Source organism: Chiroxiphia lanceolata, chromosome 9 (genome assembly GCF_009829145.1).
Source record: "Chiroxiphia lanceolata isolate bChiLan1 chromosome 9, bChiLan1.pri, whole genome shotgun sequence".
Lineage (NCBI taxonomy): Eukaryota > Metazoa > Chordata > Aves > Passeriformes > Pipridae > Chiroxiphia > Chiroxiphia lanceolata.
The window spans coordinates 46,465-73,259 of NC_045645.1; the positions used below are offsets into that span (position 1 = coordinate 46,465).

Genomic DNA, 26,795 nt, shown 5'->3' on the forward strand with positions numbered 1-26,795 from the left:
ACCTGGTGCCTGCTTCCCAGAATGGAAGGAAAATCTGAGTGCCTATGGTACCCCTATCATGTGTGGAGATAGTTAAATGAAGTAAATAAATGCTCCCATCTTTCACCAGAAATAAAGTTGCAGAGAGAGACGTGTAGGTCCCTGAAAGGGATTAGTATCTAATGCCTCATTGACATTAGAACTGGGGAGTCCCATTCCTCTCCCTATTCTTTCTTTTCCCTCTCTCCTCTCCTGGGTTGTCTTATACTGCCTCTAGCCTATGTGGAACCCTCCGTGAACCAATTCACTTGCTAAGCTGTCGGAACACTAGCTCAACAAAAAAAAAAAAAATTAAAATAAATAGAATTAATGAGCTGAACTGACTCAGATGAGGGTGCAATAAAAACTGGGGCCTGTGCAAAAGCATAACTGTGTAGACAAGTTTGGGGAGGAGCAGTGGAACAATGACAACGTGTGATTTAGTTGGCATCTTGTCACTCACCCTGAGGCACTCTTGTTCAAAAGTTTTGGCTGTAGTTTCTTTTCTACTGAGTCATCATCCTTTTTGTGTTGCACCACCTTGTATCCCTGATGCTTAGTTTGCTTTCCATGGCTCTGGTTCAGCACAACGACTTTTTTTGTGACTGTTGGTGTCCTTGGTCAAACCCCTGGGGAGAGATAAGCATCTTTTTCTTTACTTTTTTTAATCTAACAGGGATTAGCCTGAAATCTCACAGTCCAAGTGCAAGAGCAGAGGAAACTTTCAGACAAAAGTTGAATGTCTTTTAAATACTAAGCCAAGTGACTCTCATGTAGTGGGACACTGGGGGAGAGGAGGGACTGAATCGCACAGGTGGGCTTAAGTATGTAAAGTCCTGTATCCTACTATAGGTCTCTGCATCTTTGGAGCCTCCAATGGGTTCCAGAGGTATCTGTTAAGATCAGTACATGACTGGAGCTTCTAATGTGTGAGCTAGAAGAGCAAGAGCAAACCTTAAAGCGCTTAGTAGTGCACAGCACAACCCACAGACTGGCTTATGAGGTTATTTTTATGCATCTCCACAAAGAGACATGAAAGGCCCGTGAGCTGGGCTTTGTCGAGACACAGTTCTTACACCAAGTCTGCCACTGGCCTATTGCATAACAGGATCAGACATTTTAATGAGCTTCTGCATGTCCAGTGTTCGTCAGCCCTGCTGATTTGTAATCAAGCAGGACACTGCTATAGAAACCACTCCAGCAAACAGCATTTTTGAATGTACCTAAGAAGATGAGTTTGAATTGAAATGCAAACAAACTGTGAATCAGTCCACCTCTTTCTGGATTGTAGGACCCTGTTTGCCCTACTGTTCATGTTATAGTTTAATCCAACCTGAATTTAAGTTTTTAGAGGTATTTTGTGTATCTCATTTCACAAAACAACTAGTTTTCTCTGGTTCTGGAATATTTTTCCTGTTATAATTCTTAATCCTACTTTTTAGCAAAGAATTACAAAGAAAAAATGATAAATGCATCTTAAAAATTTCTATAATAGTTTATTCTATAAAATATGTTTATTAAAGAAATGGAACTAAAATTAATTTTAAGGATAATTGTCTATATGACAGAGTAGAACAGCTATGAAATAACACCAGTTGTTTGAGTTTTTTTAAACTGCTGAATTATAAAGCAAAATGAAAGGATTCTCCTCATAATTCTGTTAATTAGATTAAAGCAAACCCAAGTAAAGAAGGAAAAAACTGTTTAAGGAATTTTACTCTTAAAATCTGGGTTACTGTCAAAGACCTGACATCCACTACAGGATATTTATGATGTTACTCAAGAGAGCACAGAAATATTTGATGTTATCCTTTACTGTATCCCTTAGGACCTTAAACTTCCAATGACACCCCCCCTTCCCTACACCAAAATCCTACTTATGAACACCAAAATCTCTGTTATGAACCACGTTAGAAAGGTGTGTTTTACTTCTCACTGTAGTTTACAAAGACTATGTTATACCAAACTGGTGTATTATCAATGAAGGATTGTGTTGGGCTACATTTTTCCATAAGGTAAAATTTCCTCTGACACTCTTGCCTGAATGCATCTCCCAAAGACTTTTCTTTTCCTGGCCAGCCTTTTTTCAAAAGGCTATTAACCAAACCCAATCCAGGATGCAGAGCAGAGTGCCTGGGGAGTTCTCCTTTGAATACCACCAACTTCAGGAACAGCTGCTAAGATCAAATGGACAAAGGGAATTCAGCACCACCCACTCTTTGTATTATCTTTTAAACATGAGGAGCTTAATCCTTCCTATGAACAAGGTCTGTTGTCCTGCTTGCCATTACCACTAACATATTATATTCTGGGTAACTCTGCTTTCTCCTAGGAGTGCACCTGCAGCAAAGCTACAGTATAAAGGTCCAAAGTCTCTGCAAATAACGTGAGTCATAAAATAATAATAAAAAAAATAATAAAAAAAAATCAAAATTTGCCAACTTGGGTGGATAACTGACTTTAAGAAAGGGTACATAATTATAATCTATTAAAAATAAATATTTTATATCCTGATTCCTGCGATTCCTCTGTGATGGTGTCTTTCCAGTCATAATAGCCATTCCGTCTACTGCATTCTAAGCCTTTTTGCTGTCAGGAATTGTTTTTTTATTTTATGATCTCGTCTATTTGTGATAAAGAACTGGGAGAATAACCCATTGGGAACAGTTGTGGAGAAGGACTTGGGGGTTCTCATGGATGAAAAGCTGGACATGAGCCAAAAGTGTGTGCTCACGGCCCAGAAGGACAACCCTATGTGGGCTGTATCAAAAGCACCATGGCTCAGGTCGAGGGAGCTGATTGTCCCTCTCTCCTCTGCCATCATGGGAGCCCACCCGGAGCACTGCATCCAGCTCTGGGGTCCTCAGCACAGGAAAGATGTTGCCCTGTTAGAGTGTGTCCAGAGGAGGCCACGAAGATGATCAGAGGACTGGAGCACCTCTGCTATGGAAACAGGAAGGGAGTTTATAATAGAGAGTGACGTTTTACACAGGTAGATAGGCAGAGACAAGGGGGTTGGGTTTAAACTAAAAGAGGAGAGATTTAGATTTGATGTTAGTAAGACACTCTTTACTGTGAGGGTCAGATTATGTGACTAATACGTCTGTTCTAGAACAAGCAGCAGTCACAAGTATTGAGGCCATGTTGCTGAGAACACAGTTGCATTGGGCGGGGCACGTCTCCAGGATGAAGGACTATCACCTCCCTAAGATCTTGCTCTATGGTGAACTTGCCACTGGCTGCCGCAAGAGAGGAGCCCAGAAGAGAAGATACAAGGACTCCCTGAAACAACATCTCAGCCTTGGCCATATTGACCAACATAACTGGTCTGCTCTGGCCTCCAATCGGGAGGTCTGGAAACACAGCATCTATAACGCTGCTGCTTCCTTTGAGAACGCACGCAGGATCACTCTCGAGAAGACAAGACAACGCAGAAAGAATCGTGTCTTGCAGAATTTCCCACCTAAGGAGTCTTTCTGCTGTGCCTTTTGCAATCGGACGTGTCTGTCTCGTATTGGCCTTTTTAGCCACCAGCGCGTTTGTAACAAACGTGGGTAGAGCCCTTCCCAAATCTTCGTTCGCGAAGCCCGGCCATGATGACTGTGAGGCACTGCCACAGGTGGCCCAGAGGCGCTGTGAGAGGCGATGACCTCCCGGGCCACGCAGCAGCGACCGGCCCAGATCCTGCGGGCACTTCCCGCAGCCAAACCAGCGGTGCCCTCGCTCATCCTCCCGCACCGGCGCTGCGGGAGCCGCGCCCGCGACGCCGCCCGCCCCTCGGAGCCGCCAACAGGTGTCCGAGGCGTTGCCCTGCGCGGGCCGAGCTTGAGCCGCCCCGGCGGGCGCGGAGCAGGTGCCGTCCAAGGTCTCCCGGCAACCGCCCGGCCAATGGCGGCGGGGCGCCGCGGGGCGGGGCGGCGCTTTAACCCCGCGGGGCCCGGCCAAGGGCCGTACTGGCCGCGGGGCTCGCTCGGGAGGAGTATTTTGCTCGTCCCTGTAGCCGCAGCAGGTGGTGGGTGCGCGGGCTCCTCCTCTCCGGCAGCGGCGGCGCGGGAGGAGCGTCTGGCGGGGCCGGTTCCGCCCCACGCGCGGCGGTAACGGCGCTCGGCGGGCGGGGCGCGGGGGAGGCGGCGGCCGGTGGGGCAGCGGCTGGGGCGCGGCGGGACGGGCGCTTAGGGACCGGCGCTGCGCTGGGCAATCCCGCCCACGGGCTCGGCGTGCCCGCGGTCTGGGCTCACCCCGGGCCGGGGAAGGGCCCCGTACGGGGGTAGCAGCCTCTGGCCGCGGCGGTGCGGTGGGTCTTGACATGTGCTCCCTTCTATCAGGCTCCGGCTGACCCGCAGGGAGGAGGGAGAGTTGCGGTTCGGCTGGGCTTTGCCGGCTGTTCCCCCCCCGCGCTCAAAGGCCCGGCGTTTTGTTATCTCTGTGAAGCTACAAGCGGCAGATGCTCGGAGGTGGGAGCCGTAAAGCTTTCTACTGAGACAGGGAATTTGTGGCTGCTTGGGTTGAGGTAGTGGTTCACGTGATGTAAGAGGACAGGTTCCGTGAATGACCTGGGCATTTTTTTAAATCTTGTTTAAAATTTTATTTACTTGCAGCGAAGCCCAAATCAGTTTGAAGATCAAATCGTAACGCGAGACCAATTTGTAGTGTTACTGCATGCCCTGTTTATGTAGAATGCTCTGCTGCTTTGCTGTGCTGTCAGTGAAACAGTTATGCAGGGCTCCATGGGCTGCCAAGGTATGATAGGAATTTCAGGGCAACTACTTAAAATAGGAGGCATTAGAAGTAAAATGTTAATGTATTAGATAAATTTTAATAGTGAACTTAGAAAGGAGACTTAGAGAGACGATTTGCTACAATTAATGGAGATTTCACGTTGTAAGGGTTTAGCAGGAAAGATGTTATTTTGGGGATCTTTCTTGGTGAGGGAAGGGGAGCAGAAAGCTGTGGTACTATCAGTTATAATTTGGACTGGGAAAAGCATAGGAGAGGGTAATACCAGGCTCATTGGGTTCAATATCTTGTTTCTGAAGCTGGCAGCACATGCTAAGGAAAAGATGGTAAGTATAGGCTGGCTGTACAGCAATGCTTTTATCTATGTATCCTCCCAGTGTACTGCAGTCTGGAGCTGAAGGATTTCTAGGCAGAGGTTGTAGCTGGCTTTTTAAATTTAATAGCTGCTGATGGGTATTTTTCAAAGAATTAGAAGCAATTTATTATTTATATTCACAGCATCTTATGGTGATGTAAGTCCATAGTTTTAACTATATTTTATATGGAAAAATGCCCTTATTTTCCAGCTTTTGCAGTGAATGTCACATTGCACTCTTTATAACTGCTGTGTTAAAAGAAGCAATGAATATTTGTTTTCTGTATGTTGGTCCTGTTTCTCTAGCTGTTTCCTCTTTTACCTGAAAAGTCATAGCTTATTAGTTTCCTGGATGAAAGCATTGGTTGACCTTGGTGCACTGTATTCAGGTCCATTCTGCCTTTTTTTACAGGGAAGGTTGTACTTGTGTGATATTTTAGGCTGGAGAAGCTTAGTGTTCATACAGAGGCATAATGATGGTCTCCTTCTGTCCTCTGGTCTCGTGTACTGTTAACTGCCTGTGAGCTGTTATTTCCAGAGGACTAATCATAGTCACCCTGAGATCTCTTCCCGCATGATAATGCCTAATTAGAGGCTGTTGGTTTAAGTACATAGCAGAGTTGTCTTTTTCATTGTTTAGTTTGCATTTGTGAACAAGGAATTTCAGCTGCTGATTTTTATCAAACATTTATTTAGTATGAGAACAACCTTCTGCAGTTTGTCATTCAGTCTGGGTGTTTAATTTTGTGAATAGCTCTGTACAGTGCATGAACACACCACCTGTTCATCCCCTTTTTAAATTTATTGAACAATAGAGATGCCTGCACAGACCACTTTGGGATTCTAATTTTTGTCTCTTTGAGACTTTCATACACTCTTCTCATCCTCCTTTACCTTATTCCTGCATTTTACGCTTCCTCATTTATAATCAGTCATTAATAAATCCTCTGGCATCTTAGTTTAAGAGCCTTTGGAGGGAACGTTGTGAAAAGGCTCTTGAAAATCCAATTACGCTGTCTTGCCCAGGTGTGTTGGATTATTCCTTCTTCCAGAGCACTGTGGCGGACTTGTTAGTGTACCTTCCTTCCACAGAATGAATGCTGACATTTCACCAGTCCTGTTTGCAGTTGCCAAGTTTGTTCTGTGATGTTTTGATTAACAGAAACCTAGAATTTGCATGAGAATTATTCTCTTAATTCCCTGGTAATCTTTAGAGAAACTAGTTACAGTTAGCTTCTTGCATTCCATGCCCGATTTAACTTGCAGGTTATATGCTACTGAAATTTGTGAGTTTCATAATTTCTGATGTCTGGAATACCAGTTCTGGCTCTGCCCAGTAAATATCTCACCAACTTTCGGAACTAGTAAGGTGGTGGTTTGTTTTGTTCTGGTATTTTGTTTGTTTGATTTTTTTTCTCTCTTTCCTTTAAGAAGTTGTCTGCTTTGCAGAGACAGATGAGCTATAGAGTTTGGCTAAAGTTGATGAGGAAGACATGCCGAAGATGGTTTCTGAGGTTTCCCTCTTGTCTGTGGCAGGGAGAGATTTGGTAACAGAATGTTCTGCTCCAGCTATGTGTAGTAAGTGGCTTGTAAATACAAAGAGAGAAATACAGTTTTGAAGCTTAACAATAGAACTATTGTTTAATGATAGGAAAACGCTAATGTGAAATCCATCGTGTTACTTCAAAATAGGGTAGGAATTTGGGAGCCAGATGAAACATTTCCATATGTTTCAATTTTTTTAGTGATTAAATTAACAGAATTTCAGTCACCTGTGTGTGTAAAATGTGGAGTTGAATCTTGAGGTAGTAGATCAGATTATATTCCTTGTAACCTGAGTGTTTGAGGCAAAGACCATGACAGAATAGTCACTGAACACTGAATTTTATCAGATGTGAGAGTATATTCTTGTGTCGTTATATGGATTGAGAAGATTGACTATTTATTTTCATTAAACCCTTGATTTTTTTTTTTTTAATTTGTTCATTTGGTTTTCTTTGGGGTGCATTTTTTTTTTTTTTTTAAGTAAAATAGAATGGAGAATTGTAGTTGGGATTTTCCAAGTATGATGCATTCAGAATGAAGCAGAGACTTAATACCCACAACCTGGATGGTTTGACTTGCTTTTTCACATTACTTTGGACAATACTGGAAAGTTTAGCTGGAAATCTGACATTACTTGAAGTTCCCATATAGTGTAGATAAGTGGAGGCATTCCCTCACTCTCATTTTGAAGCTAATACAAAATTATATCACTGAATAAAATATACATATTAGTGCTAATTATAAACTGTTATTAAAAATTCTGTAGAGAGAAAATGAATGTCAAAACTCAAGAGAGGAAATGCAGGGACTTTCATGGCAAGTACATGAATTAAAACAAGTATATGTCATTATGTTACCAGGGATATATTTGTAAACCTACAATGTCTTGACTGGAGTGTACATTAAATTTACCTAGACTTCCGTGTCTTTGTGCCTATCCAGATAAAAGCCATCTGTGTGACATCTGCGGATTACTAGACAAATATAAAAGCTTTAAACAGCTTCACAGCTCCTTTTGCTTATTATTTTAGTGGAAAAAAGTCACACTGGCCTTTAAGGAAATGCTAAGTATGCGCCCCCACAATTTTGCAAGTTGAAACGTATGCACGTCACAAGTTGTAGTAGTGTTTGAAACATACAGAGAAGGAATGTTTGGCAATTTCTGGTCAATGCTGACTTCAAACTTTTCTTCCAAGACGTTGCACCTCTCTAGAGGTTCCTTTCCATATCCTTTCTACCTTTGGGGGGTAAAAGTTTTCTGGGTTACCAGATACTGCATTTCCAACTTGTATCACACCCTGTCTAGGTTAGAGATGACCAGATGGTGCAATCTGATCACAGTACAGCTCTGTGACAAGCGATTCTCTGGTGATTGTCTGAATGAGTTTTACAGACCCAGTTACGACTGCTCCTTTTCAAGTTTAAGGATGATATTTAGAAATGTTAAGTGTTCTGCACTGTATTAAGTTTATAATTCTATTTCTTGCTGCTGCTTGTGATTTTTCAAGTTTTGATATGGCCTGAACTCAGGCTTACTTAATGAGATTTCTGTCTTGAATCTTGACATGTTTGTTGTCGGTCCCTCCCTTGTCCCCCAAAACACAAAACAGTAATTAAGAAGAGCTGCTTTCAGCTCTTTGGGTTTGTGATATGTACTATTTTTAAACTTTACTCTAAACTTGTTCTTGAAAAGAAAGATTTACTTATTAGTGAGTTATCTAGGAGTTTCTGGAAATAGTTATCTGGAGTTTCTGTAGATTTTTGTCCAAAAATTCCCCAGATGCCTTTCAAAAAAGTTCTGGTATGTTATTACCATGACAGCTTTTTTTTTTTTTTTTTTTTTTTTTTTTAAAGTTCTTTGGGGTTTTTTGTACTTTACTTGTTCCAAAAAATGCTTGAGTGCCTTGGTTTGATTACTGCTTCTTCGGTATTAATCAAGCTCTCTGATTTTAGTGGGGTGTGTGTTGGGGGCTTTTTTCTTTGATATTTAGATTTCTTTTTGCGGTGAGATGGTTCTGCTGTTATGTTTATGCATTTGAAATTGGACTCCAGAGGCTCATTTTTGTACAGTCCATCCATGTCTTGTCCTCTCCAGGAATTTCTAGTTTGGAAGAGGAAGGGATGCTGCCAGTTGGCAAAATTACATCTAGAAAGCACTGGATTGTTACAAGTTTATGGGCAAGTCATTGAACCTACTAGGAAAGTAACTGTAATAAATCCCTGTGTACAGGCAGTGGGCGCAGAAGGCAAATCATTAAGTGGTTACAAGCAGTTTTAGCTGCTTAGTGGTTTTCTCTCCCACTTGCAATCAGTCGGATTTCTTACACTAGTATGAAATGCTGGGAAACAGCAAAATTAGATTTTTGCTTGCTATTGCATTTTTTTTCTAACCAGGATTGAAGGGGGGGAACAACAACAGACAAAAAACCTTTTGCTACTTTGTTTGGTTAAAGCCTTTTCTGTTGGCTAGGATAGCCTAGGAAGGTCCCTAAAGTACTTTTCAATATTACGTGTTGTTTTATAATTCTTCCGTAATTACATGAAATATTGCTCCAGAATTATCCATTTTCATCCTCTATATGAATATGTTCCCTGGTGTATTAAAAGACCATCGTAGGGTACAGAAGGCCCCTTCTGAATACACTGTATCTAAATTAGTTTCACATTCACTCTGTCTTCATCAGGAATGCTCATCTTTAGCTCTTGCATACTTCAGCGAGGCTATATTGTGACGTTTTGCTCCAGAGAAAATGCCTATACTGGGAAAGAAATGTATCTGATGGATATTAATCACTAGAGAGCTTTAGAGGTCATTCCTGAGGTGTTGAACTGGCAGTAGAAACCATGTGGAGCTGAGGAGATGATAGTACGAAACTAAAGGCTTGTAGCATTCTCTTTTGCAGCTGACACAGCATTGTCTTGTTCTGTACATCTGAATTTAATTTGAAATACAGTATGTAAAGATAAATCAAGTACAAAATGCTGACCACTCCTCGAAATGATTACTTTTTTTAAAGCTACTGCACTTGTCTGATGACACGTAATAATTTGAGATACTTTGGGGTAGCGTTCTAGCAGTTGAGGGAAGTTTTTGAGTTTCGTACCTTTCAAATCTTGAAACTACTGAGGGTGGCTTTTAGTCTGATGTATTAGCAGTGCGGAGTGGACTGCAGGTTGTCTTCTCAAGGCAAAAGGCTCTAGAGCTTTCAAGGTTGAGAGAAGAATATAGTTTTATTACCTGGACTTTGTTGTACTTATGTAGTCTTGCTTTGCCTTCACTAGACACTCCTCTGAGCTTGGGTTTGTGTGTTAATTTTCTGTGTTGTTAACAGTAACTCACTAGAGAGTAGTTTTGCTAAAGCATCTGCACTGAATGAATCTGCATGTGACTCGCAGGGCTCAAATTTAGAGCATCATTGCGTTTGCACACCTGGACTAGTCCTGTTTCTGCTTCCAGTCAAACATTGTTTGTGGGGATAGATGCTGTGTCAGAATAGTATTGTCAGTGTAGGGAGACCTGTGGGTTGATAATACCGTATATTCAGGCAACGTAGGTGATAAAATCTGATAATGGGTGCATCAGAAATGTGAGTAGCATTTTTGTGGACTTTCCAACCTCCTTAATGGAATTTGTGTCTTAAGGTTCTTAACAACTTTTGAAATATCTTATTAGAATGCAGGATTGTGATGTCAGTAGTGAGAACATACTTGTACCTTAATTTGCTACCTTTTTCCCTTATGTTCACACATTTATTTGATGGATACAACAGGAATGAAACTAACGTGTAAGAAGTGTGTCCTCTTAATACTTTCAATTCCATTTTTAAAAGCGTAGTTATTCACTTCTGGACATCTTGGTTTTACAGAGGAAAAAAATGGAAAAATATGCATAAATTTATATGGGCAGAGAGAAAGCAGAAAAAACATTTGCTAAACAAGAACAGCAACTAGATTGTTGTATTGACTGTGTTTTCTTGCTGCTTCGTGTACTTTCAGATATGAAAGCTTTCAGGAACTACTGAATTACAACACGTGAGGAATAGCTGTTTACCTTTTTCCCACATAAATTTATGAACCTGGAGAAATACTCATCCAGCTGGATACTTTTTTTTAGGGGTGTTTTTGTTTCTTTTTTAAGTGCTGAACATTCTATTACATGACTGTAATAGAATTGGAACATTAGCGGGGGGTTAGGGGAGAACATCCCTTTGCTCTACAAGTCTGCACAGTCCATCTAAAAAAGACTTGAAACTTTGTTCTGAAGTGTTGATTTTAAAAAAGGAGTCTTCTTTCCTGTTAGGTGGAAAGTTTGTTTCCCTGAAGTATCCTTGTTTCCATAACAGCTGATGGGTTGTGCTGTCCAAATCTTAAGCATCCAAGCTGGATTTAAAGTTTCCAGCAGTGAGATAATTAATGCTATTATGTGTCTTCTTACTGTGTGGTGGAGGTAGGGTGAGGGGACAATCAGTTTGTTCTTTCTTACGAGTGGGTGGCTTTCCTTTGGTTTCTGGAGGGACACTACTGTACTGAGTGGCTGTGCCAACAGGGTAAGGCTTCTCCTGTTTGTTTTCTTCAACAATTTTGGAATTTCTGCAAAGAAGCAAGCAACTTGCCAGGGAAAGGCAATATAACTAAAAGTTAATTTAAATGGTTAAATATTTATGAGAAGTTTCTTTGCCCTCTGCTAAATATCTTCTCTAGAGCCTTTATAACACTTCTCCAAGTAATAATCTCACTTAGACTTATCTCACAGAGACTTATATTAAAACTTCATATAAGTTTACTTTAATAAAATTGCTTCCTGGTTATATGACAGGAAAATACTTAATATTTGTCTTGCTGTGTTTTCTCTGATGTACATCAACAGAAACAACTGAGTTATCTATAGGGTGAGTAATTATTTTCATGTGTTTACAAGACAGTTAAGTTTGAGGCTAAATATTGATAGATGCACCATTTTTACAGTGTAATATTTGCTGTGTTTACTGAGTTCCAAATGCTGTGTAAAGATGTAGAAAAATTTTACACGGTTCAAGTTCAACAGTCACTCTTCTGTGCCTGCTTTAATCTTCTAGCTGTATTAGCTGCTTTTCTTAATCTGAAATGCTCCTGCTATTTTAGGAGATGCCTACGTAACACACGTTGCCAGCAACTGTACAAAGTACTTCACCACTGAACCAGTTGCTCAGGTACCCTGCCTGTCTTTGTTGCTATGGGAGATTGGAAGACTATTACTGTGCCAGTGCTGTCATCAGGTAATATTTTGAATTTAGTGGATTTGCTAATTTTACCTGCGATGTTATAGCTGCTAAAGAGAAAGAGACTGGAGGTTTGTGCATGGCATCCTTGACTATATAAACAGAAGGTTAAATAATATGTAGTACAAACAGTGCTCTGGCTTGGATTGAGTCCTTACAGAAATGGTGCTGTAAAATGCTATCCTTTCATATATATGGAAAGGTTTTAAAATGTTTTAGTCATATTTTATTTTTTTTGACACCTATCAGCATATCTCATGTTTCTAGAGGTTTCTTTACTTGTTCCGTATTCTTTTGCCTCATAAATTGCTTACAAGTTTGTTAACCTGTGTAGGAAAAAGTAATTTTAAAAATTGTGTTGTAGCAAGTCAATAAGGAAGAAAGTTTGGTCAACTTGGGGGATAAGTAAAACTTGAATGATACAATACCTTAATGTTATTGAGTCTTTAAATCTTCAGTGGAAGCTTATCCTTTATTTTTTGTGAGTTGTTTAATATATGTCATTCTAGATGAAATTCTGAGCTCTAGAATTGTAAATTTCTGTAAATAATAACTTGAGTACATAGGAATTTGATTTTTTTTTTATGTGATGTATCTTAAACTATTAGCCCTGATTTGTTTCTTAATGTTCAACTTTTAGATAGCAAAAATATATTTCAATATACCTCAGAAAGAAAGAGATCTCCTACAAGCATGAACTCACAAGTGCTACGCTTGCCACTGCCTTCATCCAAAAACATGCACAGCTTTTTCAGTGCCTTCTGCACAGAAGAGAATATTGAACAGAGTATATCCTATATTGATAGGGTAAGCCAGATCTTTTTGTTTATGGGAGGTTGTGTGCAGGTGACATTAAATCAATTGCAGTAAAAAAGATTGGCTGGATTAAGAAGACTTCTTCCTTAGTTCTCAGAAGCTGAAGTTGGTAAGATGGTGGGGAGTAGGATTTGGGCTTTTCCCCTTAATACAGGATTTCACCTGATACTGTTTCTGTCTTTTGGAGAATTGTGGGACTTTGATCCAATTATTGATCTCTTCTCACCCTCCCCCTTGTCTTTTGCCAGGAATTGACAACATTGGGCTTTCCTTCTATTTATGCGGAGTCCAAAGGAAAAGAGTTGAATTTAATATCTGTCATAAATTGTATAAATGAATTGCTTGCACTCCAGCACAAGAACCTTCGAGCTCAGGAAGAAGTAGAAATGCAGCATCTGAAACTGGGAAGTGATATGGATCACTTACAGAACTGCTATGCTAAATTAAAGGTAGAAAGCAAGATCATTCAACCAATATTGTGCAGTTCTGTGTATTCTTAACAGCAAGTGCTTTTTTGTTTGTTTTTTTTTTTTTCTCCCAGGTACTAATCTGTGGTTGTATTTTCACGTGCATTTGGGGGTTTTTTGAAGTCATTTTTCCAGTTGAAAATACCTTAAAGTTAACGAAATATGAGTCAATGAGAGAACGGAAAGCTTATTTAGAATTATGGCCTCTTTAATCAAGGAAGTGGGAAGACTGTTCAAATTGGAAGTGTTAATGCATGCTGTGGGTGGAAATGGTAAACACTTCAGTTCATGTGATTTAGTACTGTTTAAAAGGGTATGCCCAGCTCTAAAAGATAAATTCCCAATATAACTGTAAGAAGTAAAAGCATAAGGGAACACATCTAGGGCATTACAGTTTTTATCAGTTTTTCTATATCATTTTTTTCCATGTGTTTTTGTTTTGGATTCCTTGGATATCCAACTACAAAATCTCTTTATAAGAATTGCTCAGAAGCTGTTGTCAAAGTAGAAGTTACTAAGCTTCCTTTTATCACAGGATAAACACATGCACAAGACCAGTCACTGTGGCGTAGCTGATATATTGGAAGTTCACAGACTGTGCTACTTCATGGGTACTTGTATGTGCAATTATACTAGAAGAGACTTGTCTTTCTCTTAATTCTGCCAAGAAAATAAAATATAAAAAGCCTAAAAATATTTCAGTGCAGGATTCAGTGCTTTTTAGGCTTGCTTTTCACTTGGGCTGGCCAGCACTATCTCCTTGAGAAATACTGCTGTAGATTCTCAAAATCATAGTAGTCCTGCATTTTGATTTGACACTAAAAGTCATGTGTAACTGCACTCATTTTTATACAAACACTATATCATGTTAATTTCCAGAACACTCCAGTTCCTTTCCCTACATGGATAGCTTTAACGTGAAAGGGGCAAACTTATCAGGACTGCATCAATCCCAGGACATTTAATTTGACTGTCAGCTTGTAAGGTTTCTCACATAAATTCTTTCAAGTACCATACAGCAATCCTCTTGACTTGCACTATTGTGTTACCTGTATCTAATTGTGGTTTACTTAGAAGTTCTTGTTGCTTAAATATATCTACACATTTGTCCCTCACTACACAGATGAAGGAAAAGAGCTTGTTTGTAGTGTTTAGATGTCATTTAAGCTGCCAGTTTCAGGTCTGAGTCTCATATTTGTGGACAAAATGTTCTAAAATGCTAGTTTTGCATCATCTGTTATGAGATCATCTGTCTAGCCTTCTCTATATATGTGAAATGTCCCATATGCTTTGTTATGGTCACAGTCTGCGTATCTCTGTCAATTGTACTCTCGTACCCTTGATTATTTAACAGAAATGTTTCAGTAAAATTGTAGTCCCAAATTCATACAGGTTGCTTAGTATCCACCTCACTTTCACAGTGTGGACATGCTTACAGAATCCCGACTTAATGAAAAAGTCATAACTATGTAAGATAATATCTGTTAGATACTAAGCCATATCTTAAATGAGGTGTTTGGGCAGCTTGGTTTGCATGGTTTGATTGGTTTGGTTGGTTAGGTTTTTTAACTCTTACTGTTAATTCTTATTGATACTGAACTATCAACACTTTTTCTAGGAACAGTTGGAATTATCTAAAAGGGAAATAGTTGGGCTTCAGGAAAGAGACAGACAACTGCAAAGCAAGAACAGAAATTTGCACCAGTTACTTAAAAATGAAAAGGACGAAGTGAGTGATTTTGTACATTAACACAAGTTGTTCTGTAGATATTGAAGAATGGTTTTTTGCGTGGAGTCTTGTAATTGCTCATTTTGAATTATTTTTTTTTTTTTGTTGGTAAGTGTTGTCTTTCAAGACAACTGGCATGTTGCATATGGATAAATAGGTTCTATAAGGGGTACATCCAAGTTACAAGAATAACAGAGAGTACTGCAGAAATGCAGATGTGCAGTTTTCTGAGACTTTCTGTACTTCTAAGTACAGCTTTCTTAGAATGTTTGGAAATATCAAAAAGGAGGAGGTGCAACAGGATTCAGTCACTTACTCAAACGTTTGTGTATAGAGGCTTTTTTTTTTTTTTTTAGTTAGAGGAGAGCAAAAGACCATAAAGAAGGGAGGTGGGGGGGAAATCCAACTCAAAGGCAGTCTCGTTACACTTAAATGTCTTGAAAGAATCAAGATCAGAAAACACTTGAACAACCATGGCACTGCTTAGTTTGGGATTTGTTTCCAGTGTGCTCCTTCCCTAATACTGTACTTCACATGGCTCCTAAGTTTCTGTGAATGTTCTTTGTGTCCATAAACATATTCATACAGTTGGGAATCACAGCACTATATGTATATAGTAAACATCCTACAGTTACAACTTACAAACGTGCAGCACATTCAATATTTTAAGGTTAAATCTGAAAATTAGAAGAGAACCAAACCAACACACATATTGATAGTACATGTCAAAAATGTTCTTTATGATTTTTTAACATTCTTTTAGACCAAACGGAATTGAGTAATTTCCAGCACCTTCCTGTATCAGGAAGAGGAGTTTATTTTTTTTAGTGTAAACCTAACAAACCTTCTTTAGAATTAGAGTAAACCTAGATCCTGATCATGAATTACTGAAAGCAAAGATATGTCTTTCTCTGCTCTGTTAAATAAAGGTGTTAAAGAAGGTTATGCGAGTTGTTGGAACATGAATTCAGCTGTACTTCAGAGGAACTATAGTTTTAAAATCTGTTGCTTATGATGTACGTTTCTGCTGAAAAGAGAGTACCTCTCCTGAGGCCAGAATTCATGGGTTGGGAGAGTTCTTCTGATTCCTTTTGTCACTTTTACCTGAAATACAGTTTAATAGAAGCATTGTTTTGCATATGTTTTGCGTGCAAGAAATTTGTGTTTGTAGTATATAGTTGAAGAAACACACTTTTTTGTGTGCGATTGCCTTTAGGTTCAGAAGTTACAGAACATAATTTCAAGTAGAGCTACACAGTACAATCATGATATGAAGAGGAAAGAGAGAGAATATAACAAATTAAAGGACCGCTTACGTCAATTAGTCATGAACAAAAAGGACAAAAAGATAGGTAAGTAGCTCTTTGAATTTTACTGCAGCAAAATAACATATTCTGTATCTTAACCAGAAGCAAATTTAAGCATTTTTATCTTTAAAGGCAATGTGGCCCTCCTCTCGTAGATTTTTATGTAGATGTTAGAATGTTAAAAAAACCGTGCAATATTTCATGTTAACTAACTATGTAAGACTAATCTTATGGAACACAATATAGAATATTTACCAAACACAAAACAAATGCTGATCTTTACAAAATGAGATTTTCTTACTAAGGAAAATTTTTATTTGCAGTCAATTCCTAAGCTAGAGCCATCTCTCCTCTACTTTCTTGCTGCTGCTGCCATCACAAGATTTGGATAGTGTCATAAACGCTGTATTACGCCCAGCAGTTGCCATCAGGAAGGCACATTACATGAGCTTTTCCTCCTTGAGATACTACGCTCTGCTTGTGGTTAACACAAGCAATGAGAAATTATAGAAAAGTAACACAAGACAGATGCACCATCTAGTGCTATGTGAAATGAGGACAAATCAGCTCTCCTTTATCATACGAGTACTCGTATGTTGTATTGCCCAAAAATTGTGTTCAAGACATTCATCAGTGCTGTTTACCATGAATGGGTTTTACTGTTATGTATTTAAAAAGACTTGTACCTCTTGCTTTGTATATCTGCCTTAGAGTATTAATATAATTTATCTGCAATGAAAAGGAAGTCCTGCTCTTCTCCACCCGTCACCTCCACAACACTCAGCTATTTGCCAGCAGTGCATGTTATATTTTAGTAAGCTGATTTAGTTCACTAAACCAAGAAGAAAACTATTCATGTTATTGCCAAGATGGTTTTCTGCTCATTTAGTTTTCTGAAAGTGGTTGTGAATAAGGCAAAACAAGTTAAGACATAGTAGCAGGAACACCTATTTTGGCTGCAGAAAGTCTTCAGGTATCTGTTCAGTAAGCTCTAGAAGCCTCACCCTGAGGTCAGCAAAACTTACATGTTCTTGATTCCAGTTGGCTGGTCCTAGTTCAAGTGTCAGTGAGCTCAAAATAACAGGGTTTGAAAACTAGTTACTGTTTGCTTGATAGCTAACTAGAATTAAGCTTGGAGCTCTAATCTGTAGTCATATGTTGGATTTGGGTTTTTGTTGTTGCTGTGCGGGTTTTTTTAGTTTATTCAATGTAGGCAGAAGTTTTTGTTTTGAGGAACACCTTGTGAAACATTGGGAAGTTGCTTTCCCTAAAGAGGAGATAAAACGTGTTATTGCCAGAAGAAATGGTAGAGTTTATATATTGATATGAAGGTTGAAATAGAGATGAAGGTGTCATTAAGAAATGCATAAAAAAGATGAGACAGGATGAGAATACATCCCTCTGAGTTTCCAAACACAAACCCTGTTTTCTTTCTTTGACTATCTTATTTTTACTTTAAGCAGGGCAATGTGGTTTTGTGTGGGTCTGAAGGTTGAGGGGGATATTTGGGTAATGTGGTCTCTTTGCAATAACTACATGTAAATGCAATGTCATCTGAATATTTATATATTTGCATGTTGTTTCACATTTTGAAATATCCTTTTCATTTGTAGCTATGGAAGTTCTAAATTATGTTGGTAGAGCTGATGGGAAGAGAGGTGCATGGAGGACTGATAAGACAGAAGCCAGGTAGTGTCTTGGAACATTAATTGAGGCATATATTATGGCAGTTATGTTGTTACTGTAAGATTATTTCTTGTAGAAATGAAGAAGAAATGTACAAAGTTCTGTTAAGTGACTATGAACAACGCCAAAAACAGCTTTTAGTGGAAAATGCTGAGCTGAAGAAAGTTCTTCAGCAAATGAAGAAAGAGATTATTTCACTTCTCCCACCACAGAAACAGAAACCTAAGGAAAGGTCTGAAGATGGGCTGGTAAGTATTGTTCGGTTAAAATTGAATCTCCATGGTAGTTTGGTATAGTGCTGAAGTAATTTGACATTTATTTAAAAAAAAAGTAAACTTCTTATGGGACTTGCAGTGAATTGCACATCATGTGCTTTGTTTGAAATCCATCCATGTTTAAGTGTTCTGCCGTCTGTGAACAATACCCAGTGTATTCTTGCCAGTCAGTCAATGAAAAGCTTAAGATGTTCATTGAATTAATTTTAAATGCAGTAACTACGAGTATGTAATTCTGTGTAGCAATGCATATTGGATATTTCCTGCATGGTTTTTTTTTGTTTGTTTGTTTCCAGATTTTAAGTATTTCTTTATGCAGGATATTTTTATGGAATGGTGTGCTGCCCATTCATTACTTATCAGAGGTTTTTTATTAATTTTTTGATTCTCTGCTAGAAGTCGCAGTTCTGTTTTGATGTCAGAGTGAAGTGGGTCACTTCTGTCTCTTCAGCATTATGCTGTCAGGGAACTGAACTCCTTGAGAGTCAAATTTCCCTGGATGGAAAATTCTTTCCTCTATATAAGGGTTTTCCTTCTCTTCAATAAATTAAATCTGTGCACATATTTTAATAAACACACATATTTGGAGTGGCGAAGTGGTTTGCAGCTTTTTATTGCTACTTCTACAGGTGCTGTCGGACCTGGAGGAAGATATTGGAGAGTTAAATAAAGAGAATATGTGGGAATTATCTTGTGAAACTGTGCGAGAGCAGCTCACCAACAGCATTAGAAAACAATGGAGAATGTTGAAAAATCACGTTGAAAAGCTGGATAACCAAGGTGATGTTTAGCTGTATTACATGTATATATAAAATACATTAAAAATAAGTAATGCAGATATGGCACTTTGAAGTAATTGGATGCAAAATATGTAATTCCCTCTCAAGAGTCTTGTCTTGCCACGTCCATATCTCTGAGACCTCTTGTGGCATTGTAAAACAAACTGGCTGATGGTATGCTGCTGGACTCTCCTCATTTCCAGCTGTTAAACAGCATTAAGACAGCTAAAAATATATAAAATTCTTTCCTAGTATTATTTTCCCATGCAAGCAAATGCAGCCACTACCATAGGGATGTTTACAGTCAGGAGTAAGGCTGAGAAGGTCATGCATGCAATTGGAAATAAAAGAGCAGATGGTCTTTGAGAATATGTTTATACCCTGGAAAGGATTTTAAGAATACTTGCAATACTTTATTTGGTGTAACTAACTGAAAAATAAGCATCAGGAAAAATGCTTCAATTGTTTGCTCTTTGCTTGAAGTCCTCTTTTAGGATTTTTGGTTTATAGGGATGACCATAGTCTAGTCCTCTACAATTCAATTAATGTTCAAATACTGGCATCAGGGGATCAAAACTTGGCTCATTACAGTCATTGTGATTTAGCTATGCATTAAATAAAATAAAACAAAACAAAACAGAATGTAATTATACAAAATACAATTCATTCCTGTAATTCATTCCCTTACTGAAATGAAAAAATTCATCCCAGTTTGTTAGCTCCATTTCTCCTTCCCAGGACTTGAAGAAAAATGCTTTCTTTATATATATCTGTGATAAATATAGTTACTGTCATATTTTTATGAACACACAAGCCCTTCAAAAACAAGCTCAGAAGAACAGGCTAACAGCATGTCAGTGGAAAAAAGTCTTCAGTTCTTTTTTTTTTTTTCTTCTTCTATATGACTGCTGAAACAAGTGAGGATTTTGTGTAACACTCATTGCAATGCAGATGCATGGTGTACCTTGAGGAATGTGAGCCAGCTATGTTTTCATTGCTGTTTCTTTCTGAAATGGATTTGGTGGATGATTACATGTATAGCACCAGTTTGGGATCTCATGTCTCCATTGGAAACGCTTTTGAATACACTTCGTGTCTGTCTTTCCGGATGAAACAAGTAGCCTAAAACCTTTTGCTCTTGCTAGGAGTCTCTTACGGGGGAGATGTTTTAATTTGTTTTTAAGAAGCTTTTCTTCCCCCTTAGTGTCACGTGGACATTCAGGAGCCTGGAATGAAAAAGATGTCATTTCAAGAGAAGACCATGAGCTGGAAACTGAAAAGCTAGAGTTAGAGATTCAGCAATGTAAAGAAATGATCAAAACTCAGCAACAGCTCTTGCAGGTAGTAGGCTTTATTTTTTCTTATTTTTCGCAGTTGGATTTGAGGGTTTTTTTATTTAACATGCCACTTTTCTTACCGCTGAGCCTTTCTCCCTTCTTTGATAATGCTTTTGAAATAAAATGTCTTAATTGTTGGTCCAAGTATAGATGTGCTATTGGGTTGGTTAATAATTTAATGAGTTTTTAATCCTGATAGGAATAATTTCAGAAGCTAACCAAAGGGCAGGAAGGTTGATGAGGTCAGCTGCCTGAAAAAGGGACATTTTACTTGCTATCTGAAATTTGCCCCCGTCATCCACCAACTTGATATCTGCATTGTTTCCATATTGAACTTCAACCATTTTTCTCATAAAACTGAATCTGTGGAAATACTGCATCTCTTAAGTCACTCCCAAATTAATGTCTGTCTTTTGTTGCTTTAAATCTGCAGCAACAGCTTACATGTGATGATGAGACCACTCTGCTACTACAAGACTGCTACTTGTTGGAAGAAAGAGAACGTCTTCAGGAAGAATGGAGACTATTTCAAGAACAAAAAAAGAATTTTGAGAAGGAACGAAGAAGTTTTACAGAAGCTGCTATTAGATTAGGACTTGAGGTATTAGAAAAGGGAGCTCCAATGGAAGATGAATTATAAATAAGTGGTCTTATATATGCTAAAGGGCAGCCATCCAACCATATCTGTTTACTGGCATCTATAGAAAAAGACATTTCCATACTGTATGAAACATATCTTTGGTCATTCTAGGAGATCATTCTGTTGGCAATTCAAAAAGCAAGGCTTTTGTGTGTATTGGAAAATACAGTTGCTGCAACTGGAACAGAACCATTTTATTTCAGCTTTTGAAATATCTAAGTATTCCAAAATTGGTAATTTATTAACTAAATCATTTAGATACTGCTTAAATTTGTCTTCCTACAAAAGTAAGGCCTATGCAAATTTCTGTCAAATAGTGTGCTGCAGAACATGGCCATGCTCATAAATAGCATCTCTTGTGGTCACTGTTGGAAGGCAGAACACTGAGCTAGATGGACAACCTGTCTGGCTCACAATACAAAATACTTCAGATTTTACTGAAGATACTGAGACAGCAGTAGTTCACATGATGACAAATCCTGACTCTGGCTAATTTGATTTCATTTGCATTTTAATGAGTTTGTGAATTTTGTGTTGCACCTTGAATTCAGCTTTAAAAGTTGTGAGTGATAATAAATCATAAATATTTGTCCAGAAATGTTTAGGACTACACTGCAGCATAAGTGTAACTGCCAATGCTTCAGCTTATTAATATGCTGAAGTAACAAGAGAAGCAATGCTGTAATCTTCGCAGGTGTTTGTGAAAGTTTGCAGTGGAGTTCAACTTCCTCTGTTTTTCTACTGACATAGGTGCATCCTGTTTCACTAATGGTTTTTGGAGATGAAATAGCTTGTTGCTTTGATTCCAGAGCCATTGGATCTTTTGGAGGATGTCATTTAGGCATTATTTTCCTTTTCTGTGCTCAGAGGGACTGGAAAATTGAACAACCTCTTTCTTTTTGCCCCAGTTTTGAACAGAAGTAATCGGTGCTCTTTTCAATGTAATTTTTCTGTTTAGAAGGTTCAAGCAGTAATCCTTTCTGGCAGCTGCCCTGGATGAGGGCTACCTCCAAAAGGTAGTGCTACACTGAGGGGGAAGAGGAGCATAGGAGGCAGAGATAGGAGAGGGTATCACTGGAGTGGAGAGCAGTAAAGTGAAAGGGTTAGTTAGATCCCTGTGAAACAAACCACAGGGCTTGGCTTGTAAATAAGTGCCTCCACAATTAATCCTTGTTGGACTCCAAAGCTTGCTCACATGATAATAACTCCGTGTTAAACTGTAGGCTCTCCTTAGTTACGTGAACAGGTTACAACTTGTGATTTCTTAAATAGAATAGCATCAGTTTAATGCGGACTAAGCTTAGTCCTGTGGTCTTAAACTGTTGTTTCTTTTCCTAGAGAAAGGCATTTGAAGAAGATAGAGGAACGTGGCTGAAGCAACAGTTCTTAAGTATGACTGCTGATTGCAAGCACTCTGAAAATGTGACAACTCCAAGTGCCTTCTTAAGAAGCAAGTATTTGGTTCAAATTATATTCTTGTACAGTGTTTCTTTTTCTTCCTTTCAAATAGAAGACACAAATATGGGCAAAACCATTAAAAAAACTAAAATGTCTCAAGACAAATTTTACCATGTATCTGTGTGCCTCTACATGTTGGATAACCAATGGTTCAAAATTTCATTTTAAAAAGGAAATCATAACTCCCTGGTAATTACTTACGTGATGAATTTGTATTTGTGAAACAATCTGATGAATGTCAAATACATGACAGCAGAGCTGTCAGGAACAGGAACTTTGAGAATTACTAAATTAAGTTAAATGTGAGCACGTTATTTGCCAGGGCGGTTGAAGAAATCATGACCTATAGAGATTAGAAACAAACAAGTTTTGGAAACAAGAACATTATGTGGAAATGGCAGCATTAATTATTTGAGATGAGGTGATATTAAATGTGTACACATATATATTCAGTAAAGAAGAATCCTTTGACAAAAAAGCTATGAAAAGAGCATAGTGATAACGAAAATAAGTTTGAGCAATAAATAATTGAGGTTTTAGATATAAATTTCATAAATTTCTTTTGAAAATATGGCTATATGATGCATAGTTTTGAATATTGTTTTTAATGGAAATATTTGCTTCCTTTCTTCTACAACTGGATTTTTTTTCAAGTTAGTAAATTTATTTCCTATTCCCTCATGCATGTGCAGTGTTTGGTCTTCACCACTGAGAATTTATTCATTACTTACCTTCTTTCTAAGGGATGGGGGAGCGTGAGACAAACACTAAAGGGACAGGGAAGGGAAAATAACAATCTCTCTTCAATAGATTCTTGTCGTGGCAGCCAAAATGTAAAGATAAATGTGCGGACCACCTGTCAAGTAAATAGAGCTTGAATTTGTATTCCTGTTAGATAAAGTAGCCTACCTCATATGTTCTGGCTTCTCTCTGTTTCTCCTCTGTGCAATTCCTGTAGTGCTTCTCTAAGTGTGAAATGAAATTATCTTCCGCAGGAGGAACAAAGTTGAGATTGTTTGGCTGTTGCTCATGGACAATGACTTGATTTAGTGATCTGAGAGCAACTTGAGATCTATTTAACAGTCATTGTACACTAAAGCTTTTGATTTGTAATTGCCGTTTTCTTAATTCTAGTGTTTCAGGATGTATTTAATGTCATATTTTCTCTTCTAAATGACATTCTTCCGTCTTGTATATCCTAATCCTAAGCTAGTGGATAATAGTAATGAAAATAATACATCTGCCATACAGAGAATCATACTCCATATGGATGTTACTCCACAGCTTATCATTAGAGTTCTTTTAATGTTCAATTTTTCTTTTTCACAACACTTGCCCAAAGGTTTTGCTTCTGTAGTGCTGTAATAAATACTGTAGAATATGGAATCATTCTGTTTTTTCCACTTGATATGAAAGCTTTGAAATCTAAATGTGAGAGAAGTTAGCAGGGATTGATCTGCCAAGTTTGCCAGGACTTTCCATTGACTTGAGTGATAGTTCAGTTCATATAAATGCTAACTTAATGCTTTTTAATTTTGTTTTCTATACTCTAACAAGTTTACTGCTTTTCATGTTGGTGTTAATTACTATCTGTGCATGCTGGAGAAGTCTTTACTTAAGGAGTAAAAAAGCTTTATCAATTGTAAAGTGAGAAACTATATTTGAGTAACTTCATATGACTACTTGCAGTGGTGGCTGTATATGCAAATGCTGTGTTTTCAAATTTAGAATCCTAATTTTAACATAACTTGATTCAATAGCATTAGTTACAAAATTTTAGCACAGATCTGTAGCAATAAGTTTTATTATTATAAACATGCCTTAAGATGTTTGCTGTGTCTTTTTTTTTTTTTTCTAAAGCAGAAGACCATGAAAATTTGAAGTACCTTCTGTTTTCCAGTTGCACTGTAGTTTAACTGATGGTATTTGTATCTCTCAGGTTCTGACCAAGACAATTGGTTAGTGAAATCTACACCTCAGCAAAGGAAACATCCCTCTGTGTTGAATGGTCCTGTTTCAGCAGAACCTTGCCAGACATCTCAGTATATTACGCATAACAGGTTTGTGAAATGATGGTGTAGATGGTTTTATAGTGATGAACTCTATGTAGAGCACAGACTAAAAGCATAATCTAAGCCTTACAGCTGGAATATAATAAAGGATATTAAACATAAACCCAGTACTCTGTTTCTATTCAAAGCATAATTTATTTGCATTGTAACATTTTTCTATTTTCCACTTCCAGCGTTGAATCAAAAAAAATTGCTGGAGATAGCATGCCAAATCTGTGGGTGGAAAGTGATGACAAAGAAGAAACTGGAGAATGCACCAAGTCTTGGGAAGATTCTGGAGTTGGCACTCTGCTCTGTAGAAACTTGCACATGGAACAACTGCCTTAGACTTCCGAGGGTTGCCTGCTGGGTTTTTTGTTAGACATTTGTTCATAAACTTATCGTTCTAAATGAAACAGAATGCTGTAGTTTGATCATTCTTCTAGAGGATTATGTGGTGATCTGAATTGTGGTGTGTGTGTATGTGCGTGCACCTGGCTTTTATTTTTTAGACTATTTTTTGCCTCTTTTTCTTGCAACTCTTGAAAGAAGACAATTTAAAAATATATAAAAGCGTTGATATTTTTCTAGTAACAGAAACTCTGATTCTATGAATGAAGCAATGGTCTGAAACTTTGACTGTAATGAAATACTGAATCCTAATGTTACCTTTCATCACAGGCAGAGATAGTACTTTTAGAAATTGTTTAATTACTGGAAGCATTCATTTATGTTTTAAGTGTAAGTGGCACTAGATCCTCTTTTGCCTCGACTTGAATGTACAGTATACTGTAGATTTTTAACAAAACAGGTTCTATATTTATTGTGTGATTTGAAAATACCTCTTTGATATTTCAATGACGTAAAGCGCAAAATCTTTATATATTTGTAAATAGACTAAGTGGTTATGCTGAGAAACCATGAAATTAAACACGTGCGTACATAAATATTATTTTACATTGCATTTTGAATTGTTTTATAGTGATACTCAGTTTACAGATGCATTAGGACTTTCAATGGTTCAGTCAAGAACCAAAGTCTTTTGAATGTGAACAATAAATGTGTAATTCTATTCTAAAAAGCCCTGGTTCTATGTTTCGTGTGCACTAAAGCTGTAAGCTGTCATGGTTGTAGGGTTGTATACAACGTCTACCAATCTGGTGCTGGTTTTGTATTATGTTAATTTTTCCTTTTAATTGACTCCGGAATATTTTTTTTTCGTGTAGCCTTTGGGAAGTCTCTTGTTTATAATGTAATAAAAATAGCCAAGTAGAGGTAAGATGTTTGAGTCTCCTTCACTTGACTAAATGCCTGTAATTTTCCTTGCCCAGTACAAATCCATCTTGCCTCTTGTTGAGTTTTTGTGCATCTGTGATCATGTGTATAGCTCTAATCCTGGTGTGATTGGCCTTTTGGAAGATGTCTAAGAAAATTCTGCCTTTCTCAGGGTCATAGATAGGCAATTAGCTCAAGCTTAGATTCCTTCACTGAAAATACATAGCTGCTCTGCCCACTTTCTTCAGAATTGGGTGTAATGTAGTGATTGGACTACATAGAAAAATAGCAGTGGAATAACATAGAGAAGAGAAGAAACTGGAGTTCTTCAAGAAGCTAAGGCAGAAAGCAGCAGTTTCTCCTGCTTAGTTCAGTACATTGAGTTACTGCTTGAGATGAAGTAGTAGCCAATGTAAACTGCAGAGGATACTTGTGTGGTTTTCACATGGCACCCTTCAGAAAGCAGAAGTAGATGTAATGATATTCTTGGTTGGCATTCTGCTGCATAGGTAGTGGGGTTAGAAGGGCAAAACATCATATTTCTCTGTTTCTCCAGTTCTTCCCCAGTAAATGGGTGATCTCAGTCATGTCATTTGCTGCAAGGTGTTTAGCAGGGTATAGTTACTGTTGGGTTTCCCATAACATGTTGGGCAGTTCTTGCCTGAATTTTAGTTATGGAAGAATAAAAACACATTGAAAAATATATTTAAATAAGCAAAGTGAAAAATGTAATATACTAAGTGGGAGAACAGTACTATGCACATAGTTATTTTCAAGGCAGGAGGTGACTGCAGGCCCGGAAATCCATGGCTGAGGCAGGATCCAGATGCCACTAGGGGCTGCTGCTGCTTTAAGGTGAGCTTGGGGGTGCCTTACTGGGACACTTACATGCATTTGCTTTACTTGGGCCTTCCTTTCTTCAGACTAATTTTCTTCATAGAAGTAACTTTTAGGATAATAATGCCTTGAAGAGCAAAATCTTTTGTTTGTGTTTATAAAGTGATTAGCAAATAATAAACATTTTGTAGTAATTCTCTGCTTTAGCATTTTGTAACCCATCTT

At 38.2% G+C, this 26,795-nt stretch overlaps 1 protein-coding gene across 1 annotated transcript; it reads left to right on the forward strand.

Annotated features, from left to right (window-relative positions):
• Window positions 1-4,182: 4,182 nt before the first annotated feature.
• SSX2IP (SSX family member 2 interacting protein) lies at window positions 4,183-25,815 on the forward strand. Its single transcript, XM_032696789.1, has 14 exons — window positions 4,183-4,472; window positions 11,777-11,910; window positions 12,554-12,720; window positions 12,978-13,178; window positions 14,815-14,925; window positions 16,142-16,277; window positions 17,846-17,921; window positions 17,995-18,166; window positions 18,823-18,973; window positions 20,177-20,313; window positions 20,743-20,910; window positions 22,288-22,399; window positions 24,347-24,467; window positions 24,653-25,815. Exons 2-14 carry the CDS (start codon window positions 11,868-11,870, stop codon window positions 24,804-24,806), a joined length of 1,749 nt encoding a protein of 582 aa, XP_032552680.1. The 5' UTR covers window positions 4,183-4,472; window positions 11,777-11,867; the 3' UTR covers window positions 24,807-25,815.
• Window positions 25,816-26,795: the final 980 nt, after the last annotated feature.